General features: G+C 35.2%; 1 protein-coding gene across 3 annotated transcripts in view; it reads left to right on the top strand.

Moving 5' to 3' along the window:
• Nucleotides 1–20,227, top strand: part of LOC122518465 (polypeptide N-acetylgalactosaminyltransferase 2) — a 121,629-nt gene that overhangs the window by 99,200 nt on the left and 2,202 nt on the right. For all 3 annotated transcript variants that reach the window (XM_043637407.1, XM_043637409.1, XM_043637408.1), the window contains exons 4-5: nucleotides 19,463–19,561; nucleotides 20,126–20,193. In XM_043637407.1, coding sequence (XP_043493342.1) covers nucleotides 19,463–19,561; nucleotides 20,126–20,193 — 167 coding nt within the window. The remainder of the gene's footprint in view (nucleotides 1–19,462; nucleotides 19,562–20,125; nucleotides 20,194–20,227) is intronic.

A 20,227-nucleotide genomic window follows, 5' to 3' on the forward strand; every position in this document is an offset into this window, starting at 1 on the left:
TAACTCGAAGATAAATATACGTAATCTTTTGTTTTTCGTTAACGAGTTACGATGAGAATTCTGGACAAAAATTACACAACCCTCAATGTTATTATCGATATTTTGTTAACGAGTATTTTTGATGATGTTTTAGCTTTTAATCGAATTCATTTTTCTCACTTTTCCTCTGCCTTTTTTTTCGTTCAGGGAAATAGTTTTATGGATTTTTCCAAGAGAGCATTTCGAAAGTGCATCGAATCGATGTATAACGGTAAATTCTTTTTGTGCGAAGAACAAGTTTTTCTCTTTTCTAGTTCGCTGTTGATCCGCCTTCACAATATCACCGATCTCCAATGGCCGAACTCGAAGGGACGACCGGAAAACTGTCCTCCACAGTTTCTGTCACATTCAGACTGTATATCCCCCTATAATTGGACGGTGCTCGTCTAGCCCTTATCGGTTAATATTGCTCTTTCCATGGAGAAATTTAAAAAGAATCGATGAACAAGTTCGCTCCTGAAGATTCGAACTTTTGTCGAGTAGAACGGAGATGGGGGGATGCGAGTGGTACGAGGGGTTTTGATGGGTTGGTTGGACAATGAAAGGAAGTTGGATAACGAAAGACGATTCTAGAGCTAAATATCGAAACGAACAGCTTAGAAAAGACGACGAAAAGTGCCTCTTCATTGACTCTCTCTCTCTCTCTCTCGGTTTATTCCGATGAATGCAAACCTTTATGCCGTCCTCGCTAAATACGTAACTTCGAATTGAATTAAGTTGAGCGTAGCGTAAGCTCTCGTAGCTCCTTTTATAACGAATTCAAATAGGGCAACGCTTCATTAGCCGAGTAAGCAAGCAAGCAAGCAAGCGATCGATCGTCGTTCTTAGTTTACCGAACTTTCGATAAATTCTACCAATGAAACAAACGTTTTAAACTCGAAGATTCCTCGAATCGCGGCATATTTACGCGTACACTGGACCGTAAATAAGTTTTTTCATACATCGAGATCTAAAAGAACAAATTATTTATTTCTGTCACATTTCGAGAGTTCGTGTATAATAAATTATTTAAAGTGAATTCTCTCTACGGAAAAACTTATTTGATCTAATGTAGGTAGCAGCCGTTCCTTCCGTCGACTTACAATTAGTTTTCGTCCTCGGAAACTCGCCATCGATATTCCTCTCTTCGTGAAGGCACTTTAATAAAAATAATCGAAAGAAAACCGCGATTTCTTCCGAATGAGACAACGAATAATGGATCCTCGAGGCGAAGAAGATAAAGTTTATTACCGTTAAGGACAATTCCTTCTTTATGCTCCGGACCGTCCTTCGCTTTGCTTCGTTTCTATGGCTTTTTTTTATCGTTCAACCTGCTGACGCGAACTCAAGTTTTTTTACTCAGAGACTACCGCCAGTTATTTCTTTCTCTTCTATTTTGCTCTTTTTATCTTTACCTTAGAAATACTTTTCTTAAAATCCTTCTTTCTTTAAGATCGCTTTACAAATTTTACTCATTTTGACAATAAACAAACGTTTCGCTTCTCCTTTCCCAGAGTCTCTTTAATTTAATTTTACATTCGTTCGATTCGTAATTTACGAATCATATTCATTTATATCGACGAACTATCTACGATATATACTTTCATTCATTTATGTGGGATGCGAGCACCTCCAAGCCAAACTTAAATAGGCGTTCGTGAGGAGATTGGACGGTGAGCCCTGGATAGCTCAATGGTTAAGAGCAGTCGCCCGGAAAGCGGAAGACCCGGGTTCGAGTCCCGGTCCAACGGTCTAATTTTTTCACGAATCCTACATTTTGGGGGCTCGTCCGGGATGGAGGCTTGCTTCGTGTCACACTTCTACGACCGGGCAACAATTAGGGAAAAAATAATTAATTGAACATCTATCAAAGAGAGGTTAGGCCGACGTAAGACGTATAGTGGCGACGTGAACGGTTGGCTGGGGAACTAGGCAGACGGTCTTTAGACACCTAGCCAATGCGTTCAGGATTTAAAGACGTAAGACGTGTACGAAGAAGGATAGATGGTTCAAGGAAGAGGTTTTCTAATGACGGACATTCGGGGTCGAATGTAGTTGCGGGGGGGTAGAATGTGGGATGCGAGCACCTCCAAGCCAAACCTAAATAGGCGTTCGTGAGGAGACTGGACGGTGGGCCGCTGGATAGCTCAATGGTTAAGAGCAGTCGCCCGGAAAGCGGAAGATCCGTGTTCGAGTCCCGGTCCAGTCCGGTCCAACGGCCCAATTTTTTCACGAATCCTACATTTATATGTTTAATATATGTATTCATTGTTCAACGGATTCCATTCGAATGAATTATCCCGCGAGGGAAAGCCGAATAACTAATCCGAGCGTACAAAAGACTAAAGGATACAGTTTCAAAGGATTTTAATTGAAAATGATAAGTAATTAGGAACTTGCCGTGAATAATTCCCTTCGAAAGTTCCGATTGAAAGAAAAAAAATAAATGCGAGAGAGTTCGGTAATGTTTGTAAGATCGAAGAGAAGATCCGTAGCGTTCATTTGGAACGTGAGAAGTACTCACATAGAAAGTTCACTCGACAACTTTCCTCCTTTGGACAAAGCTCGGTCGAGAGATAAGATAAACGAAAAGACGATCCTGACGAGTAGACCCCTTTCTTTCTTCTTTTTCTTTACTCTCTTTTCTCTCTGGCACACCTTTCTCAGATACTAGAAGGATCGAGTCTCTGTTTAGATGTGCTCGAGGGAGATTAAAAAATGCTACAAGTCGAGTATCTTCAATGGATGAATGCAAACAAAAAATGGAAAAGAAATACAGCGTATTCGGCCATTTCGTCGAATGGAGGAGCATTTACAAACAAAAAATCTTTCAACCTTTCGCCAGAGGGAAAAATATACTCTGTATTTTTTATTTAACGCGAGAGGGAAAGAGACGAGAAAAAAAAAAAAGAAAGACAGAGAGGCACTTCCAGAGTCTTTTTCGACGATATGTCCCCATGCTTTTCATCTATACGTAGAAAATAAAAAATGATGCAAAAAGCGGACGCTCGATGGATCCTACACGATGCGTATGCAAATGCAATGGTTTGCACCTGGAAAACTAAACCTCCTTCCATCATTCCGTCCTCGCCATCCCTACCGAATAATTATGTTTGTTTTCCATTTAAGTTGTTTGCGCCTCTATTTGCATCAGTACCAACGGAGACGTTTCACGCTTCTCTTATTCCTTATACCTGGCATAGTATAAATCTAGTTTTTAACTATATCTTGATTTTATTTTAATATTATATCTATTATTTTAATTTTATTTTAATATTATATATATATTATATTTAATATTATAATATTAATCTTAATTTAATATATAAATTTATATATTATATATATAAATTTTATTTTAATATTATATTATATTTTAATATTATAATATTATATAAATATATATATATTATTTATATAATATTATATATATATATATTTTTAAAAAAATTATTAAAATTTATATATTATATATATAAATTTTATTTTAATATTATATCTATATTATATTTAATATTATAATATTAATTTTAATTTAATATATAAATTTATATATTATATATATAAATTTTATTTTAATATTATATTATATTTTAATATTATAATATTATATAAAAATATATATATATATATATTTATTTATATAATATTATATATAATTTAATATATAATAGAAAAATCTTTTTTTTATTATCTTCTACACTTTTACAACACTTTCACTTTGTACAAATTAAAAAAAAATATATATATATATAATCTTTTGTTTGAACTTTAACAATGTTCGATTATTATTACGTAGCAAAATGGTCTCACGATTAATCCAGCGAACAGAGGGAAAGAGAAAGAGAACTCATTGGTGAGAGAAAGAAGTGATTCGTCTCGGCGAAAGTACTCTCGATCGTGTACCTATCTTGAAAGACGAGAAACGATTCCGGCAAAAGAGAAGATCGGTAGGCGCACGTACGCGTAGACGATCCCACGAAGTCGAGAAGGAATGCCTTTCGTGGATGCTGACGAGCATGGATTAAGAGCACGGCCGACTACTTTCTCAGGAATATAAATCGTTTCGACTTGATCGAGAAGAGATACCTAAGTATATACTTACTTACGTGCTCCTGCTAAACCCAACCGAGCCAACGTTATTATCGCTACAAATATCACGACCTTTCCTCTTCCTCGTTCGAGTAAAAAACAACAACTTTGCTCGATCTCTTCCGGAGAACTTTCTTCTTCCTATCCTCCAAGATATTTATTGGCCAGACTTTACTCGCGTCTACAAATTTTTGATTTGCCTTTATTTCTTGTTTCTTTTCCTCTTCTTAAAATTCATTTCCGCGCATTTAAAAGTGCATTATCCTGTATAACTGGTATCCACAAGTGGAAATAGAACTATAAACGGCAATGTCAAATTAAAGAAGAATCTTTTTTTCTTTTTTACTTCGAACGAATTTACGATCCATTTTCTTGTAATTTATTCAAGAAAGTCGCGGAAAAGACGAAGCAGTCGAGGATTCTTTAACGAGAAATGAAGTACTACTCTTCTTCGAGTTCGGGAAAGCGATAATAGTCGGTGGCCAGGGATACAAGGATTACGAGCTGGGACGTAAATCCAAAGGAGAAAATAATTGGCCAGCGATATCCTCTTTCTACCTCTTTTTTTTTTCCTTTTCTTTTCTTTTCTCTTTTCCTTTTTCTTTTCGTTCGGCATCGATATCGTGCGTCAGGTGCTCGGCTACCGCCGTAAACGCTAGGGAAATTAGTTTAGTCTCCGAGAAAAGAGAAAAAGTAGATAAAAATGTAAAAGAAAAATAAAGAAGGATGAAGAAAAAAAGTAAGAGAAAAGTATAAACGAGAGAGAGAGAGAGAGAGAGAGAGAGAACTCGGCTTGGGAGTTACCAAAAAGGTTATCGTTACGTTAGTTGCGCCTAGGTACGAGCTATCGTTTAAGTATTCACGCCGAAAAAAGGGTAACAAGGTGGTCCGAAAGTTTTTGATTTTAAAAAGCCCCTTTATGTTTTATTCAGGAAAAAGCGAACTTCCAGGTAATAGGATGATGAAGGACGGCAGTGCACAGCTGACGTTTTATGCACGATGATGGGAAGGCAATCGATCGAAGTAGTAAATGAACGACGTTTCCCGAGCTATTCGTATCGTTCAAATTAGAATAATTTATTTTCCTGGATATTGAATAATATTTTCTATCTAACGTTTTTCCTGACACGTTGCGGTTTGATGTCTGTGTTACGTAAGACCCGGTAATATGTAATATATTTTACTCGTCAGCACGTTTCCCAGTTATATTTTTCCCCATTAATTTTCTCATTTTCTCTCGTCGATGAATAAGTCGACATTATTCGACGATTATTTCGTCGCATTTTGCATTTCGTATTTTACAAATGTGAAGCATCATTCTCGAATAGAAAGAATAGAAAAGTAAAGTCACGAAGGAACGTTACTTTCGCGACTCGCGATTGTGTCGCGTTCAGGTAAACGTCGCTTTACTCTCTCGCAAAAGTGCAAATGTAAAATGGTATGGAGAAAGGGCGAGAACGAGAGGTAAGAAAGAGAAAGACTGAGAGAAGTTGCAAGAGAGGTCGGAGAACATTATTGCACCACCTTCGGAGAAATTACGAGAAACGACGGAATATCTGAATGAAGAGAGAAAGGAACAGACTCGAGAGGAAGAAGGGGAGGAAGAGAAGGGGAAAATGGGTAGAAGCATGATAGGGACGAAGCAACGACGCCATTCTCAAAACTTATACGAAATTAGATTTTAAATTCTGCCCTTTTCTACCTTATTCTCTTCTCCAAAGCGACCTTTAAATTGCAAGAAAATAGAAACGCCAGGGTGTACGCAAGTAGTCACGATTCTTTCTTTCGAAAGTTACTGCAACGTAACGCGGAGGACAAACAGAAAGAAAGAAAGAAAGAAAGAAGGGTTTTCTATTTGTGTAAGGAGGAAAATGTAGAGAGAAAAATCTTTCGAGAGATTCCGTACCTTCGTTTCCCTCAAGACGACGATGCATTTTCGTCTTTGAGCGTAAAAATAATGAGAAACGCTAACGCGAGCTTTACGAGCGACGAAGTCGTTTTATAATGTGTATGTATGTATGTACATATAAATGAACATACATTTCGTACATATATGTTAATACACATATATACATACGTAAGATAGATACGAGCTCTGAAGAAAAATCGTGACGTTTTGCTATGTTTTTGGATATTAAGGGACCTACTTACTCTGTACATACTTTCGGAGACGCGTTGAATATCGTTAATATTAATGTCTTCTACGATCGAAGCTTCGACGTTCCAACGAGTAGAATTAATCGATCCTATCCATGTATAATGTAATACGTTGAACAGTCTCGACAGAGGGATCCAAAGGCATATTGGCTTTGATAGCTCCGTGTAAACGTGACATAACTTCGAACGAGTGATCACGCCAAACGGTTTTATGAAAACAACCTTCGTTTTATCTCGAGAACAACCCAAATGAAATTTGTCTAGTCGTTGTATGATAGAAACTGTCGTAAATTTTGCTCACCCTCTCTCTCTCTCTTTTTTTTCGTCTCTTCGCTGCATTATTTTTTCGGAAAAGCAACAAATTCGAAAGGCGTGTGCAATTTCCCAAAATTACGTCGTTGCGATTCGCGAGTCCGGCTTAACGAGATTACCATTTCGAACAAAATCACCATTGGTTTACGTTGACGAGCCGAACGACCGGTGAATTCTCAAAAAAAGAAATAAAAATGAATTTTCCATTTTCAACTCGCTGAAGTGTACCGACCATTACTCTCCCTCTCTCTCTCTCTCTCTTTCTATCTTTCTCCTCTCTTTGAATGTTGGATAAGAGGCTTTTGTGAATAGCTGACGATCAACTGCCGATCAATAGACAGACAAGTAAATGTGTTGTCGTCCGGTTTACGACTTACTGTCGTTTACCATCTGATTTACATAATTAATCGAGCACGTTGGAACGATAAAGTACTTGAAAACCATGAAACCAAGACAACATTATTTTCACGCGATTGCGCGAAACCAAGGAAAACAGATAGAAATTCGTGTAAGTAACATCGATGATGGTACGATTCTCGCGCTGGGAGATAATTTCATTGAAATTCCACGATGTTTCCTTTTTACGAAGGTCGCGTCGAAATGAACGGACTTCCGCGAGAATATCGATATCGCGATCCGAATTTCAATATCGTCGTGCACGCTATCGTCGTGTCTATTCACACGCGGTACCGACAACGAGCGGATGAGAGAAAAACCAAAATAGGAAGAGGGAAATAGCAGGGGACAAATTTGCATACTATGATTTCGACCAAATCCAATATTTCTAGAATGAGGGCATAAAGTTGAATGATCAAGAGGTAACAGAGTTTATCCTATTATTTTACACGAATCAAATTTCATTTTAAAGAACTTACTTTTCATGCAATTATCTTACCTGTTGTAGGTAAGTATATATTCTTTGAGTCTGGTTAAATGAATAATGGAAAATACGTAAGGAGAGACGTAAAACATAAACATCAAGTTACCTTAGAGTAAAATAGGCCAAGTGGATCGTCCCGTATAAACAAAAATTCAAGCATCTTAGCACGTTAGTCGTGCCAAGTCAAACATTTACCATTTCGGCTGAATGCCATCCTAAGGAACCATCTTCGCTTTGCTACGACCGTCCTAGGATAGATTAATTTGTAAACGAGCGACACAAGCCAAAGGATCCAGCACTTTCGTCGCACACTTGTCCCAAATCCCGAAACCGCGAGAGAGATAAAAAGAACTTCTTTTTGGGACTTTTAACCCGTGGAATAAAATCTTTATCAACTATTTGTTATAAACAAATGTTTATGCACATCTGTATATTATCAGTTGAAACGCATTGCATTTGTGACTCGTTGCACTCCCGAAAATGATGTTCTCTTTAAATACGCATACATTTTTTTGATTTCAACATACAAATACGAAATCTTTAAATGACAATCGAGAGTTGGGACTATTGTGCGACGCTCATCGATTCAACAATGCGATCTGTTTCTTGATGAGAATAGAAAATACGGTGATTCGGATGGAACGCAGCTTAAAAATGGAACAAGATACGAGAAAAATAATAATTTTGCTAAAATTGAGAGAAACGGCCAGGATCTGTCCCGTCTCCCGTATATAAAAATGATGAAACTATGACGAATTCAATTATTTCATAGAATGGTCGCACAGAGTTTACCGGTTGGCCAATTCCAGCATACCTAAATAAATGTAAAAATCTGAAAATTGTACCGAGAGATAGGGTACATTCGTGTAGTATATATATATATGTATATATATATATGTATATAGGTGTACGAGTATAGCTGAATTCAGACAGATTTATGCGTACTGCCTTCGTATTTTTATTGCAAGCCCCAGTCGGCTGAATAGGGTTATAAGTCACGCGTTACGAGCTACGTTCGATATAATCTCGCGTGCGAAGAAGAATAGAGCTTTATTCGAATAATGCAAATAAAGGTGGAGAATAATTAAGCTGACGCGAACGTCTCGCGTTATTCCACAAGAACAATATGGTAAGAGAGTAAAACGATAAAACGTATCAAAAGCAGATAGAATGTCAGATGAATAGTGGAATCTATATAAAAACTAATACAGTTATATACGGTCAAAGTCTCCAGTGGTATGTTAAGGGGTTATACGCAGTTAGAATTTTCAAAAAATCGATTTTTTTTTTGCATTTTCGGAATTTACATATATTTAGGTATATTCTCTGAAATTTTCAAATTGATCCGGCAAATATTCTTCACTTCGTGTAAGCTGCAAACAACAATTTTGAACTATGTGTAAACGTCTCTTTGAAACTTTTAAACGCGTTTTTCTCAAAACGGTATTTTCAACCGATATGTCTTATATTTTACACAATATTCTTAGATATATTCCTCAGGTATTGAGTGGAGGAATAATTTTTAAAAAATTTATTACTATTTTTTTTTTAACAATTTAGTGCGAAAATTTCAGTCAAAAACGAAACATTTTTTCAAATAGACGCCATTTTGTCAAAAGTCAAAATTTTTAATATTCCTCCCATTTAATACCTGCATTAATCTATCCTTTAAAAGAATCCACCATATTTTTTAATTTCAAATAATTCAAACCGGCAAAATGGTGATCACCGCCAAACGTCTATTTTTAGAGGACGTTCAGGAAATCATCTACAGGAGTGATGCACATTAATATTTTTACATAATCGACGCGCTATCGTATTCTCAAAAGTTGGCTCTATTTGAATTACCATCACTTATAATTGATAAATTAAAACTTTTTCTATAAAAAATTCATAAAAAGACGTCTTTTTTGAGCCACGCAACTGCGTATAACCCCTTAATCATTGCTACTTCATATTATTTTACAAGTATACTTTTAAATCTCGTATGTGAGATATATCCTATATTAGAAACTATTGATATTATAATATGTAATAGTTTTTGGAGAAATATTTCTGATTAAATTACGCGTTAAAAGGAATTTCAAAGGATGTAGGACTTTTTAATGAAACTTCCCATGATCAATTTGCATTTTCGAATTGCGCTGGTCAGTTGGCCGTTCGTTTAACGCGTCCAATACAATTTGACAGAGTCGTCCGACGACATTCCTAACAAGGTCGTTCATCATAAATTCAGTTTTAAATTTAAATAGGACTCTTCGCTGTTAATCCAAATGAGAAATATAGTCTTTTCGAAGTGTTATTCGGAATTTGTAATTCGTCTTAGTTTTTTTTTCTTCTCTCTCTCTCTCTGCAAAATGATGATAATATTTTAACGTTATTATAGGAAGACACGTTGAAGCTTTCTAAAAATTATATCCGCGATCAAAGTCCATAAAAGAGAGAACTCTGTTTCTCTTCGTATGTCTCCTATCGATTAAAATTCCAATCTTAAAAGATTTCTTAACATACAAATTTTATCAATAAAGCTTCAAGCGAATTTTAAACGCGAGACATTCCGAAAGATAATCCCTTCTCTGAGGTTAACGAAGGTGGGAGTTTAGGACCATCAAAATACCTGATAAGTCACCCCCATAGTTTCTTATAGAAAAGAGCCGATGTTTTTCGGTGAGGATTTATGTAGATGGTATTGTGGAACATGTCGAGAACTACATCAGTGTACATGCGTGTGTGAGTGTGTGTATACGAGTGGATGAACGTGCGAACGAATACAGAAGAATACAAAAGAATACAGAAAGATATTTGCAACACGTTCGAATGTGCGGATAGATGCGATAAAAGCATAATTCCTAGTACAGAAAATCGTATCGGCATGGCTCAGTCCGGTTGTTTGTTTCTTTTTTTATTGGTTTTTAGGATTTTTCGGTAAGTTTATGGTTTTTGGATTATCAGAAAGATTTTATTTTTATCGCGAAAACACAATAATTTGGGCTTCGGATTATCTATTTCCTTGCGTTATGTCTCCACGTGAAATAACTTCTATATTTTCTAATCTCAGTTAATAGTTCATGGGAATATTTTGTGCGCGTTTTGTTACTATATAAATAATATGCGTGTGTATTGCTGATGAGTATACTTGCATTAAAATCGTTATGAAAAGAACAGTCAATTTTGTAAGAACAAGCGTGACTCTTATGCTCTTTCGAGCAAGTAGAATCAAAACAATGATACTGCTAACAAAGTGCATTCGAGATCTTACTTCTCAACTTTACTCGTTCTAGCACTTACGTTACGAACGTTAAACTAACTAAGTAAAGTCGAGTCGGTATAGGAGTTGAATCATATAGGCATGCATGCGAAGGAAAGACAGAAGAGCTCCAAGTTCGTGCACTAGAGTTTGCCGAGGGCCTTCAGTAATTTGCATAACGTCGCAAATACATAATATAGAGGATAATCCTTAATAACTTCACTAGCGGGAACAATCTGCTTATCATTGACAGATAGACTGATCAAATTCTATCTAACTCGATATATTTACGTATTAACGTAGTACGTACTATATATTATTATTATTCTCTCATTTTGGAAATAAATTAATGGATAATTCGTTAAATACAAAGGTAAGAATTCCAAGAGTGAGTTCTAAACTTATCAGACAGTTTATTAAGAATTACTTTCATTCTAATTGAATACCTGCTCTTATTGTTAGATACGAGTTTTAATTGAATTTATAGAAAGTAATACTCGTCCTCGGATATTTGTTCGAGGCATCCTCCTTTTTTTTCTAACGTTACGAACGACAACGAAAACGACGACGTATGCGTCCGTTTTCAAGGAAAAGCTTTGGTTGGATGCTGCATACACATGTCGAGCACGTATATTCCGCTAAGAGAAAAGTTTTTCTGTCTGTTCCGTGCATTTGCGACTGTGGATTGCAGCTGTTGGTGCAGCAAACGAAAAAGAGAGAGAGAGAGAGAGAAAGAGAAAGAGTGAGAAAAGGTACGAAGGGAAAAGTTTCCTAGGCATTTTCGCGTTGAGAAAAGCCGCAAGAGCTACGATTGCAAAGTGTCGAGTACTTTGCAAGAACGATCGAAAGTCGAAATGTCGTAAGGCTGGAAGCTAACGTCAAAGTCGACGACCGACGATCGACAAGCGCACGAAGAGCTGATCCGCTTACCGACAGGCTTACGTTGCATCTTTCTCTATCGTCGATTCGACATTTCAAGAAAATCTATACGTAAATAACAAAGCAAACAAAAGGATCGGATAAAACAAATACAAAATTTTTCATCTTCCCAATGTTTTTTCTCTCCTAACGTTTTTTCCTGATTATTTATTTGTAGAAAAAGAGTATACTTGAGCCGTTTATTTTGAAAGTGGCCTAAGTCCATTTATACTTAAATGGAGATATTTAAGGGTTTGCGTTTCAATGCAATTAAAAATATACGTACAGAATACCAATGAGTTATGCTGCTTAAGTGTATCTAAAGGTGTTCAATTTACAATTCTTATTAAAATAATGGCAATTATTAAATGAATAATATGCGTCTTCTTAGCAAGAATGGAGTTAGGCCACTTTCAAAATTAACAACCAGATTTGTTATAAAATTTGAAGGAACCGAAGTCCATTCAACATAATTTAAGATGTTTCAAATTGAGAAGAAATAATACTCGTTTTATTTTACATACCTTTATAACACTTTAAAAACATCAATTATGCGATTGAAGATATTTTTTACAAACATAAATTATAAAACAATTTTCTACTCATCTACATTTTGTGTATGTGAAAGAGATTTAAAGAAATCACGATGTTCCGGTGGTATATATCGTAATAAGTCAATTATGTCCTTAAATTTTGCAGTTGTAATTTGTCTTATATTTATATATCATACGTTCGCAGTTATGCTAATACAAAATTTATACTTGTACTTTCTATAAAAATCTCTTTCATTTAACATTGATTTGAGCCGTTTATTTTGAAAGTGGCCTAAGTCCATTTACACTTAAATGGAGATATTTAAGGCTTTGCGTTTCAATCTAATTAAAAATATACGTACAGAATACCAATGAGTTATGCTGCTTAAGTGTATCTAAAGGTGTTCAATTTACAATTCCTATTAAAATAATGACAATTATTAAGTAAATAATATGCGTTTTCTTACCAAGAATAGAGTTTGGCCACTTTCAAAATTAACAACCAGATTTGTTATAAAATTTGAAGGAACCGAAGTCCATTCAACATAATTTAAGATGCTTCAAATTGAGAAGAAACAGTACTCGTTTTATTTTACATACCTTTATAACACTTTAAAAACATCAATTATGCGATTGAAAATATTTTTTACAAACATAAATTACAAAACAATTTTATACTCATCTACATTTTGTGTATGTGAAAGGGATTTAAAGAAATCACGATGATCTGGTGGTATATATCGTAATAAGTCAATTATGTCCTTAAATTTTGCGGTTGTAATTTGTCTTATATTTTTATACAGTGGTGTCAATACAATATTTTCGAAGTTTCTTGGTCTACCCCGACGTGGTAATAAATTCAGGACTTTCAAATTTTCGTTCTCATTCATTGATGTCTTATAGAAAATTTGATACGGTTCATTTTTGACAAAACCCATCCAACATATTTTTAACCAGTTTATTGGTTCTCCATTAGAATCCTTTACCCTTTTAAAAATTGCGTCTTCTAATAATTTTGTTCATACAAAATCTTCTTGTCTCATTTCATGTACAAAAAAGTTATTATCTTTCCGATACTTTTTGATAATATTGTAATAATCTCGGGGGACAAACGGTAAATTATTTTTTTTTAATGCCATTTCTACCACACTAAAATCTCTATCATTTGGTAAAAACGAATGTCCTGATATTAAAAATCAATGATAAATATCTTAATTTAAGTGTAAATGGACTTAGGCCACTTTCAAAATAAACAACCAGATTTGTTATAAAATTTGAAGGAACCGAAGTCCATTCGACATAATTTAAGATGCTTCAAATTGAGAAAAAACAATACTCGTTTTATTTTACATACCTTTATAACACTTTAAAAACATCAATTATGCGATTGAAAATATTTTCTACAAACATAAATTACAAAACAATTTTCTACTCATCTACATTTTGTGTATGTGAAAGGGATTTAAAGAAATCATGATGTTCCGGTAATGTATTTCGTAATAAGTCAATTATGTCCTTAAATTTTGCAGTTGTAATTTGTCTTATATTTTTATACAGTGGTGTCAATACAATATTTTCGAACTTTCTTGGTCTACCCCGACGTGCTAATAAATTCAGGACTTTCAAATTTTCGTTCTCATTCATTGATGTCTTATAGAAAATTTGATACGGTTCATTTTTGACAAAACCCATCCAACATATTTTTAACCAGTTTATTGGTTCTCCATTAGAATCCTTTACCCTTTTAAAAATTGCGTCTTCTAATAATTTTGTTCATACAAAATCTTCTTGTCTCATTTCATGTACAAAAAAGTTATTATCTTTCCGATACTTTTTGATAATATTGTAATAATCTCGGGGGACAAACGGTAAATTATTTTTTTTTAATGCCATTTCTACCACACCAAAATCTCTATCATTTGGTAAAAACGAATCTCATGATATTAAAAATCAATGATAAATATCTTAATTTAAATGTAAATGGACTTAGGCCACTTTCAAAATAAACGGCTCAGTTATTCATCTAACTCTGAAAACTTATGTGTCCAAAATTATCGTATTTACTCGGAATATAAGTAACCTTAAATGCTTTATTGATAGATAATTTGAAGTTGTACATGTAATCATGGGTAACCGAAAATAATTGAAAAATGGAGTTAGGCCACTTTCAAAATAAACGACTCACTTATATTATTGAAGAACGAAAGTAAACAATTTTATAAACGCGATTATTTCGATAAAAAGTCAAAAGGAAAGCGACAAATTTAAAAGTGACGGTTGGTGGTTCGATTGGCGGTTCCAACGATTTGTCTTTTTTCTTTCGCGAGAACAGTGCCGAAAGCATCCTCTGACTTCTCGTAAAATGTTCTCGTAAATCATAACGACTAGAAATCGACAGTCGGACTTATCGTTGCGCGTTCTTCCGTATTCTCGTAATTCTTATTCGACCGACGATAACTCATGGAGCCGAGGAAACGTGCTCCGTCACGACCATTATTTATTTTTTTATTACGTTCAAATGTATGATTACATATACACTATCATTTTGTACGATTGAAAATTCTTAATAACTTTACGTATAATTCGATATATTTGGATCAAAAGGAAGGAAGAAAAAAGAGAGAGAGAAACAAAAATTAGCACTTAAACAAACATACTCGTCATCAAGATTGGCACAAATCAGGCTAATTAACGAACCAATTTCGAACTGGAAGAAATTGGTTAATGAAGCTACCAGTAAGGCATCGAAATATCCACTCAGCCATATCGAATTGCTCGTTGGAAACTTGACGAACCGTTCCGTTCGTTTGAATATGTTATTATCATCAAGTCAAGTTCTATATTCGTTTTTCTCTTGCCACTCTTCGAGAGAACGAATCTCTAGAAGAAAAAAAATATATTTTTAGAATGGACGAGATTGGCGTGGAAACTTAATTTCTTTCCCGAGTATCTAAGTATAGTAATTAAATTTTTTTCAAGATCATTTCCCAAACGATCAAAACTTTCAATAGATTGTGAAATTTCGAACGTAATTATGCTCGCATTTGGGATCCGCCCAACGTTTTGTCCGGCACTTTAACGAAATAATTAGCAGCGATCGATGTAAATTGAAATTGTCGCGTGTTACAGCCCGAACGCTTTCGGGAAATCGATTGCGAACTCCACACAAATCGACGATGCTAATTCCAATTGGGAAAGCTTAATAATGAAATAAAACAGTGAAGTTAGTTCAGTGCAGTAAATAACGTTAGGTGTTATTTCTTCGGATTCTATTAAATATAAAGAGTAAAAAAATCGAAGAACTTTGAATCTTCGGGGTCAGGTTTGAATCTCAAATAACGTAAGACACTAAGAAACGCTCACGATGCATGCCGGTACTCGCGCATCTTTTATTCACGATGCCAGCGACTCTCGAACACGATATATGTACTTCCGTGAGATCCTTCACGTCAGATTTGAAGATATAGGTACACGTATTTATACGTCCCATAAAAACGAACAGGGTTCTAGCTTCGATGAGATTTTATGATCTTTTTTCTCACTTTTTCCTATTCATCGGTACTCCAAATTTACGATTCGCTACGATTCTCAACCAGTGTTGTTTCATATGACTGCAAACTTTTGACAAACGAGAAACAAAGAATCTCCGAAAAAAGGCTACGATTAAACGTTGTTTTTGACTGACCTATCAAAATACGTGTCATCCTTTCCACTTTTCATCTTTTTTTACGATTAGTGCTTTTACGAATAAAAAAAAAACAAGCTATTAATCATACAAAAATCTATAAATTTCGCTGACACGTGATTCGCATTCCCGACGAGTACACCAAATTTATGATGAATACGATCGATCTTCTTAAAACGACATCGAGAGCTTGCACGTACGTACGGTTCGTCGAGGTAATTAATTAAACAGTTATTATTCGTCGACAACTGTATGCACTTTCATGATATCGTGCGCGCATTGCAAAATGGTATGTGGGCGTGAGTTTAATCGATCGATGAAACGTCTAAAATTCATCTCTCGCGTTTGCATTGACGCGAAAACGCTAACAATGTTTCGTTAAATGGATCAATGTATTGCCAGTATTCTCTAAATAGTCAAGAATATTATTACATTATAATAAATTAATTAAATATGTAAAGTTATGTATATATGTATGACCTCGTGATTCGATAAAAATCAAATGAATAATTTATAAAATTGATAACTTATTGGAGAGAAATGATTGGATGGGAAAAAAATCTAGTCTCAATTTTGTCGGTCAGTCAAGTTCAAATGAGAAAATCGATAGAAGTTTCTGCACGAACCAATCACCGATGTTCGGGTTTGCTCCTTCTCGTAACTACGTTAAAATAATATTTGTCTACAAGGTCGTTTTGAACCGTTCAAGCAATATACGAGGATTCTCGTAATGGCGAACGAAAGCGTCTCATTAATCATTGGTATTCTAGGGATAACGAAAGGGTTGCATCATTGTTTTTCATCAAATGTCGTTTGATAGAATTCAAAATTCAAAAAGTAAGTTTGTCTTATCTAAAAAATGAAATAATTACAACTTCGTAAAAGAGGTAAAAATAAGTTATTTAGTTTGTTGGAATTAAAGGTAACCAGTCGTAAAAATAAATCGTCTTCGTTTCAAAGTTTGAGAAATATATAGCCGAAAGGAACTCGAAGCGTCGCCGGAAACCGCACCGTTTTAAGATCTACGGATCTGCGGAACTTGAAGTACTCTTTTTTATGCAACAAATTTCGTTGAAGTAACACGCAGTTTTTACTTTCGTTCTCTCCTCAATTTCGCGATTCACTCTAGCGATTCTGTATAGGATCGTAGCACGAACAAGCACGGAAAAGCTTTTTCGCTTCCCAGAACTAAGAAACGAGTAAAAGGTTACTTTACTCGTGAAACGAAGTAATTTGATGAATAATACGATATTGAGAATTAAAGATTCAATTTGTCATTTATTAATAATACTCCATTCTATAAATCAATAAATTTATAAGTCAACGATATTATTTGGTTATATTATACAATATTTCAAAGATTAACGATTCCGATTTGGAATTGTCCAAAACTATGAAACATCCGGAACCCTAAAATAAACGTTTCGTAAGCAAAATATATATATAAGCTATAAAAATCAGTGTTACGGTACTAATCTGTTTGGAACATTATCAAGAATATATATTGTCCTCTGTATTCATAACTCACACAACCAACAAGCATAGACGAGATTTCATTTACATATGTCGATCGTCATTATCCAAATATCCTGCGTATTTAAATATTAATGGAAATTCCGAATGTTTCGAAATACGCTCACGTTTGCGCAAACGAAATTTATTCTTAGCTAAGTAACTATTTATAAATTATCTATCTATCTATATATATATATCTCTCTCTATTTATCTATCTACTTATTTATTTACCCATCTATATGATCGTCGTAAGATCTCAAAATATTGAGAGAAAAAGAAGAACATTGGAAGAAAAGTAAAAGTGAACATAGCCTAGAGCCCAATTTACATATTATACCTACTTTGTTCTATAATTCTGATTTTCCATGGTAGAGAGATGCGACAAGAGTGAAGTTAAATTAAAAATTCAATATTCAGCAGAGCAACTACCAACCCTTTCATTGGCGATGTCCGAAGACTAGATTGCTCGGAATCATACAAGCGAAAAACTTTATTTTCCAAGTGGCACTGAACGCTCGTCCTAATTTTATCTCGCGTCCAACTCGGCCGAATCCTTTTTTATTCCTACACTACCCTTATTTTTCCCGACGAGTATTACTAGCGTCCTCTTCGCAAAAGTAGCTCGCAGAATATACGAGTACATTTCAATCTGAGCTTTGCCCGATGCTTTCCCCCAGAATTAAGCTCGAAAGTTCCCTTATTCTTAATTTGATTATCGAAAGACCATGCGAGAAAGGATTATTCCAAATTCGTTTGATCGAAAACTCTTCCCGATGCATCGATCTTAAAGAATCTACACAATTTGTTGAATCTAGAAATACAAAATTGTTATTATTAAATTCCATTTGAAATATATTCCTGATTTTGCCGGTAGAATTTATTTTCATTATTAATATGTGAATCGATTAATGGTGTTGCATTCTTCATTACATTATTGTTTAATCATTATTCATTTCAAATATGATAATATGGAAAGAGAGAGAGAGAGAGAAGAGTGTTTATGAAAATTTGTGAAATACCCAAACGAATTTGCGTTGTCGTGCGTTCGCTTTCGCACGATCGATCCGATTTGTAGCAGTGTTAAAATACGTATGTATGTCCTACGCATACATTGCTCGTCCGATGCGTACGCGAATTTCGAACAGTCGATAAAATCGGTAGTCCAGTCGCGTTATCCACTTAAGCGCTAGGACAGCACAACACCAAATTGAAGTTTCGAATTAAACCGTCCGGATGATCCATCTCGTCTCGTGGACGCGGCTTTGCTATTTCTCTTTCTCTCTCTTTCTCTGAAGCTCGTTTGCAATTTTAGTAGCTAGCAAATATGTTCACGTCCGGCTCGTACGGGGTTAGAGTGAATGTATAAATCCTTTGGACTAATCTGCCACAGTCCTTGGTCCTCATCCTACAAAAGGAATATCTTCTAAAAATACCAACACTTGCGAAATTACTCTCATCGATCTAAAATTTGAAATATACACTTAAGGAACGTTATGCAGAATTTTAATTAGTCTAGAGGTCCTTTGAGATAACTCGAAACATCCCTTTCTTCAATTCTCATCGAGAAGTAGCGTTTATCGAACCTTTCCCGATGTCATGAAAATATCTCCACAATCGTATTAGCTTGCAGAAGTCTGCTGATAATTCTTGATGGCATAGCGACGTAATGTCTGCTCGAGTTTTTCAAAAGAGAAAGAAAGAAAAACGAAAGAGAGAGAGAGAGAGAGAAATTTTTTCCCATCGGAAATGCATCTTGTGAGCGCGCGTAGAAAATAAATACATTCCACACACGTCCCATGAGTTTATCTCACGAAGGAGGGGTCCGACATATTGGGATCGTGCTAGTCACCTAACCACGTTTATGTACCCTCTGCGTCGACTTACTTCAGCGAAACGAAAGTCCAACTCTTCTCTTTCCTATTCTACCGTCTCTTCTCTGAATTATAATGCGACTGCTTTCAAGAAAACCACTTTACTTGACTTAATATTATTCGATTACGATATCGTGCTACCCTCGAAAGTACGACCCTCTGCTTTTATAATCTAGTTATTTATAAGTCGTTCGCATCCTTCACCAAATATTCCCTTTCGTCCTATTGTTCCAGGTGTCGTATGAAACAATGGCGAAGAGATCTACCACCTACTTCCGTCATAATTACCTTTCATAACGAGGCCAGATCGACGTTGTTAAGAACCGTAGTAAGGTAAGTTTTACCTTAATCGTTTATACTTTTCAATGTAAATAATATCGAACGAACGTTTAGATTTAATAATCGGTTTCAAAAGTAAACGAGGAAGAAAAAGAAAGTTGTGACTACAATATATATATATACGAGTTCTACAAAAGTGAAGAAATTCAGAATGCCGACCGATGGAATTTTCTAATCGTCGTTCCATCGTTCCATCGTGCTATCGCGTGTCACGCGTATAGTACGCGTTCAAAGTAGGCGAGACACCAAGCTCTCTTTCTCTCTTTTCTTCTCCCCTTCTTTCTTTTCGTTTCACGAGTTTCTGGCATCGAGCATAAATCAGAGATTTTTCTCATAACTCGGTCTCGTATTAATTAAAACATTTTTCCATCTATGAGACCGGAAGGAAAAAAAGATGAAGGAGAGTTTCGGTAGTCAAGAGTCGGCAAGTTTTCGCGGAGGCTAAGGCAAGAGGCGTAACGGAGCCTTAAATTTATTTAAGGCGACCATATAATTGATCGTTCAAATTTAACGAGAATTCTTAATTACTTTTTCTTCTTCTATTTTCTTTTTTTCTAGCGTACTTAATAGAAGTCCCGAGCATCTGATAAAGGAGATCATATTGGTCGACGATTTTAGCGATCATCGTGAGTATTATATTTAATAACAATTTAACGTAGA

Source organism: Polistes fuscatus, unplaced genomic scaffold (assembly GCF_010416935.1).
Source record: "Polistes fuscatus isolate 324 unplaced genomic scaffold, CU_Pfus_HIC Scaffold25, whole genome shotgun sequence".
In the NCBI taxonomy this organism is placed as follows: domain Eukaryota; kingdom Metazoa; phylum Arthropoda; class Insecta; order Hymenoptera; family Vespidae; genus Polistes; species Polistes fuscatus.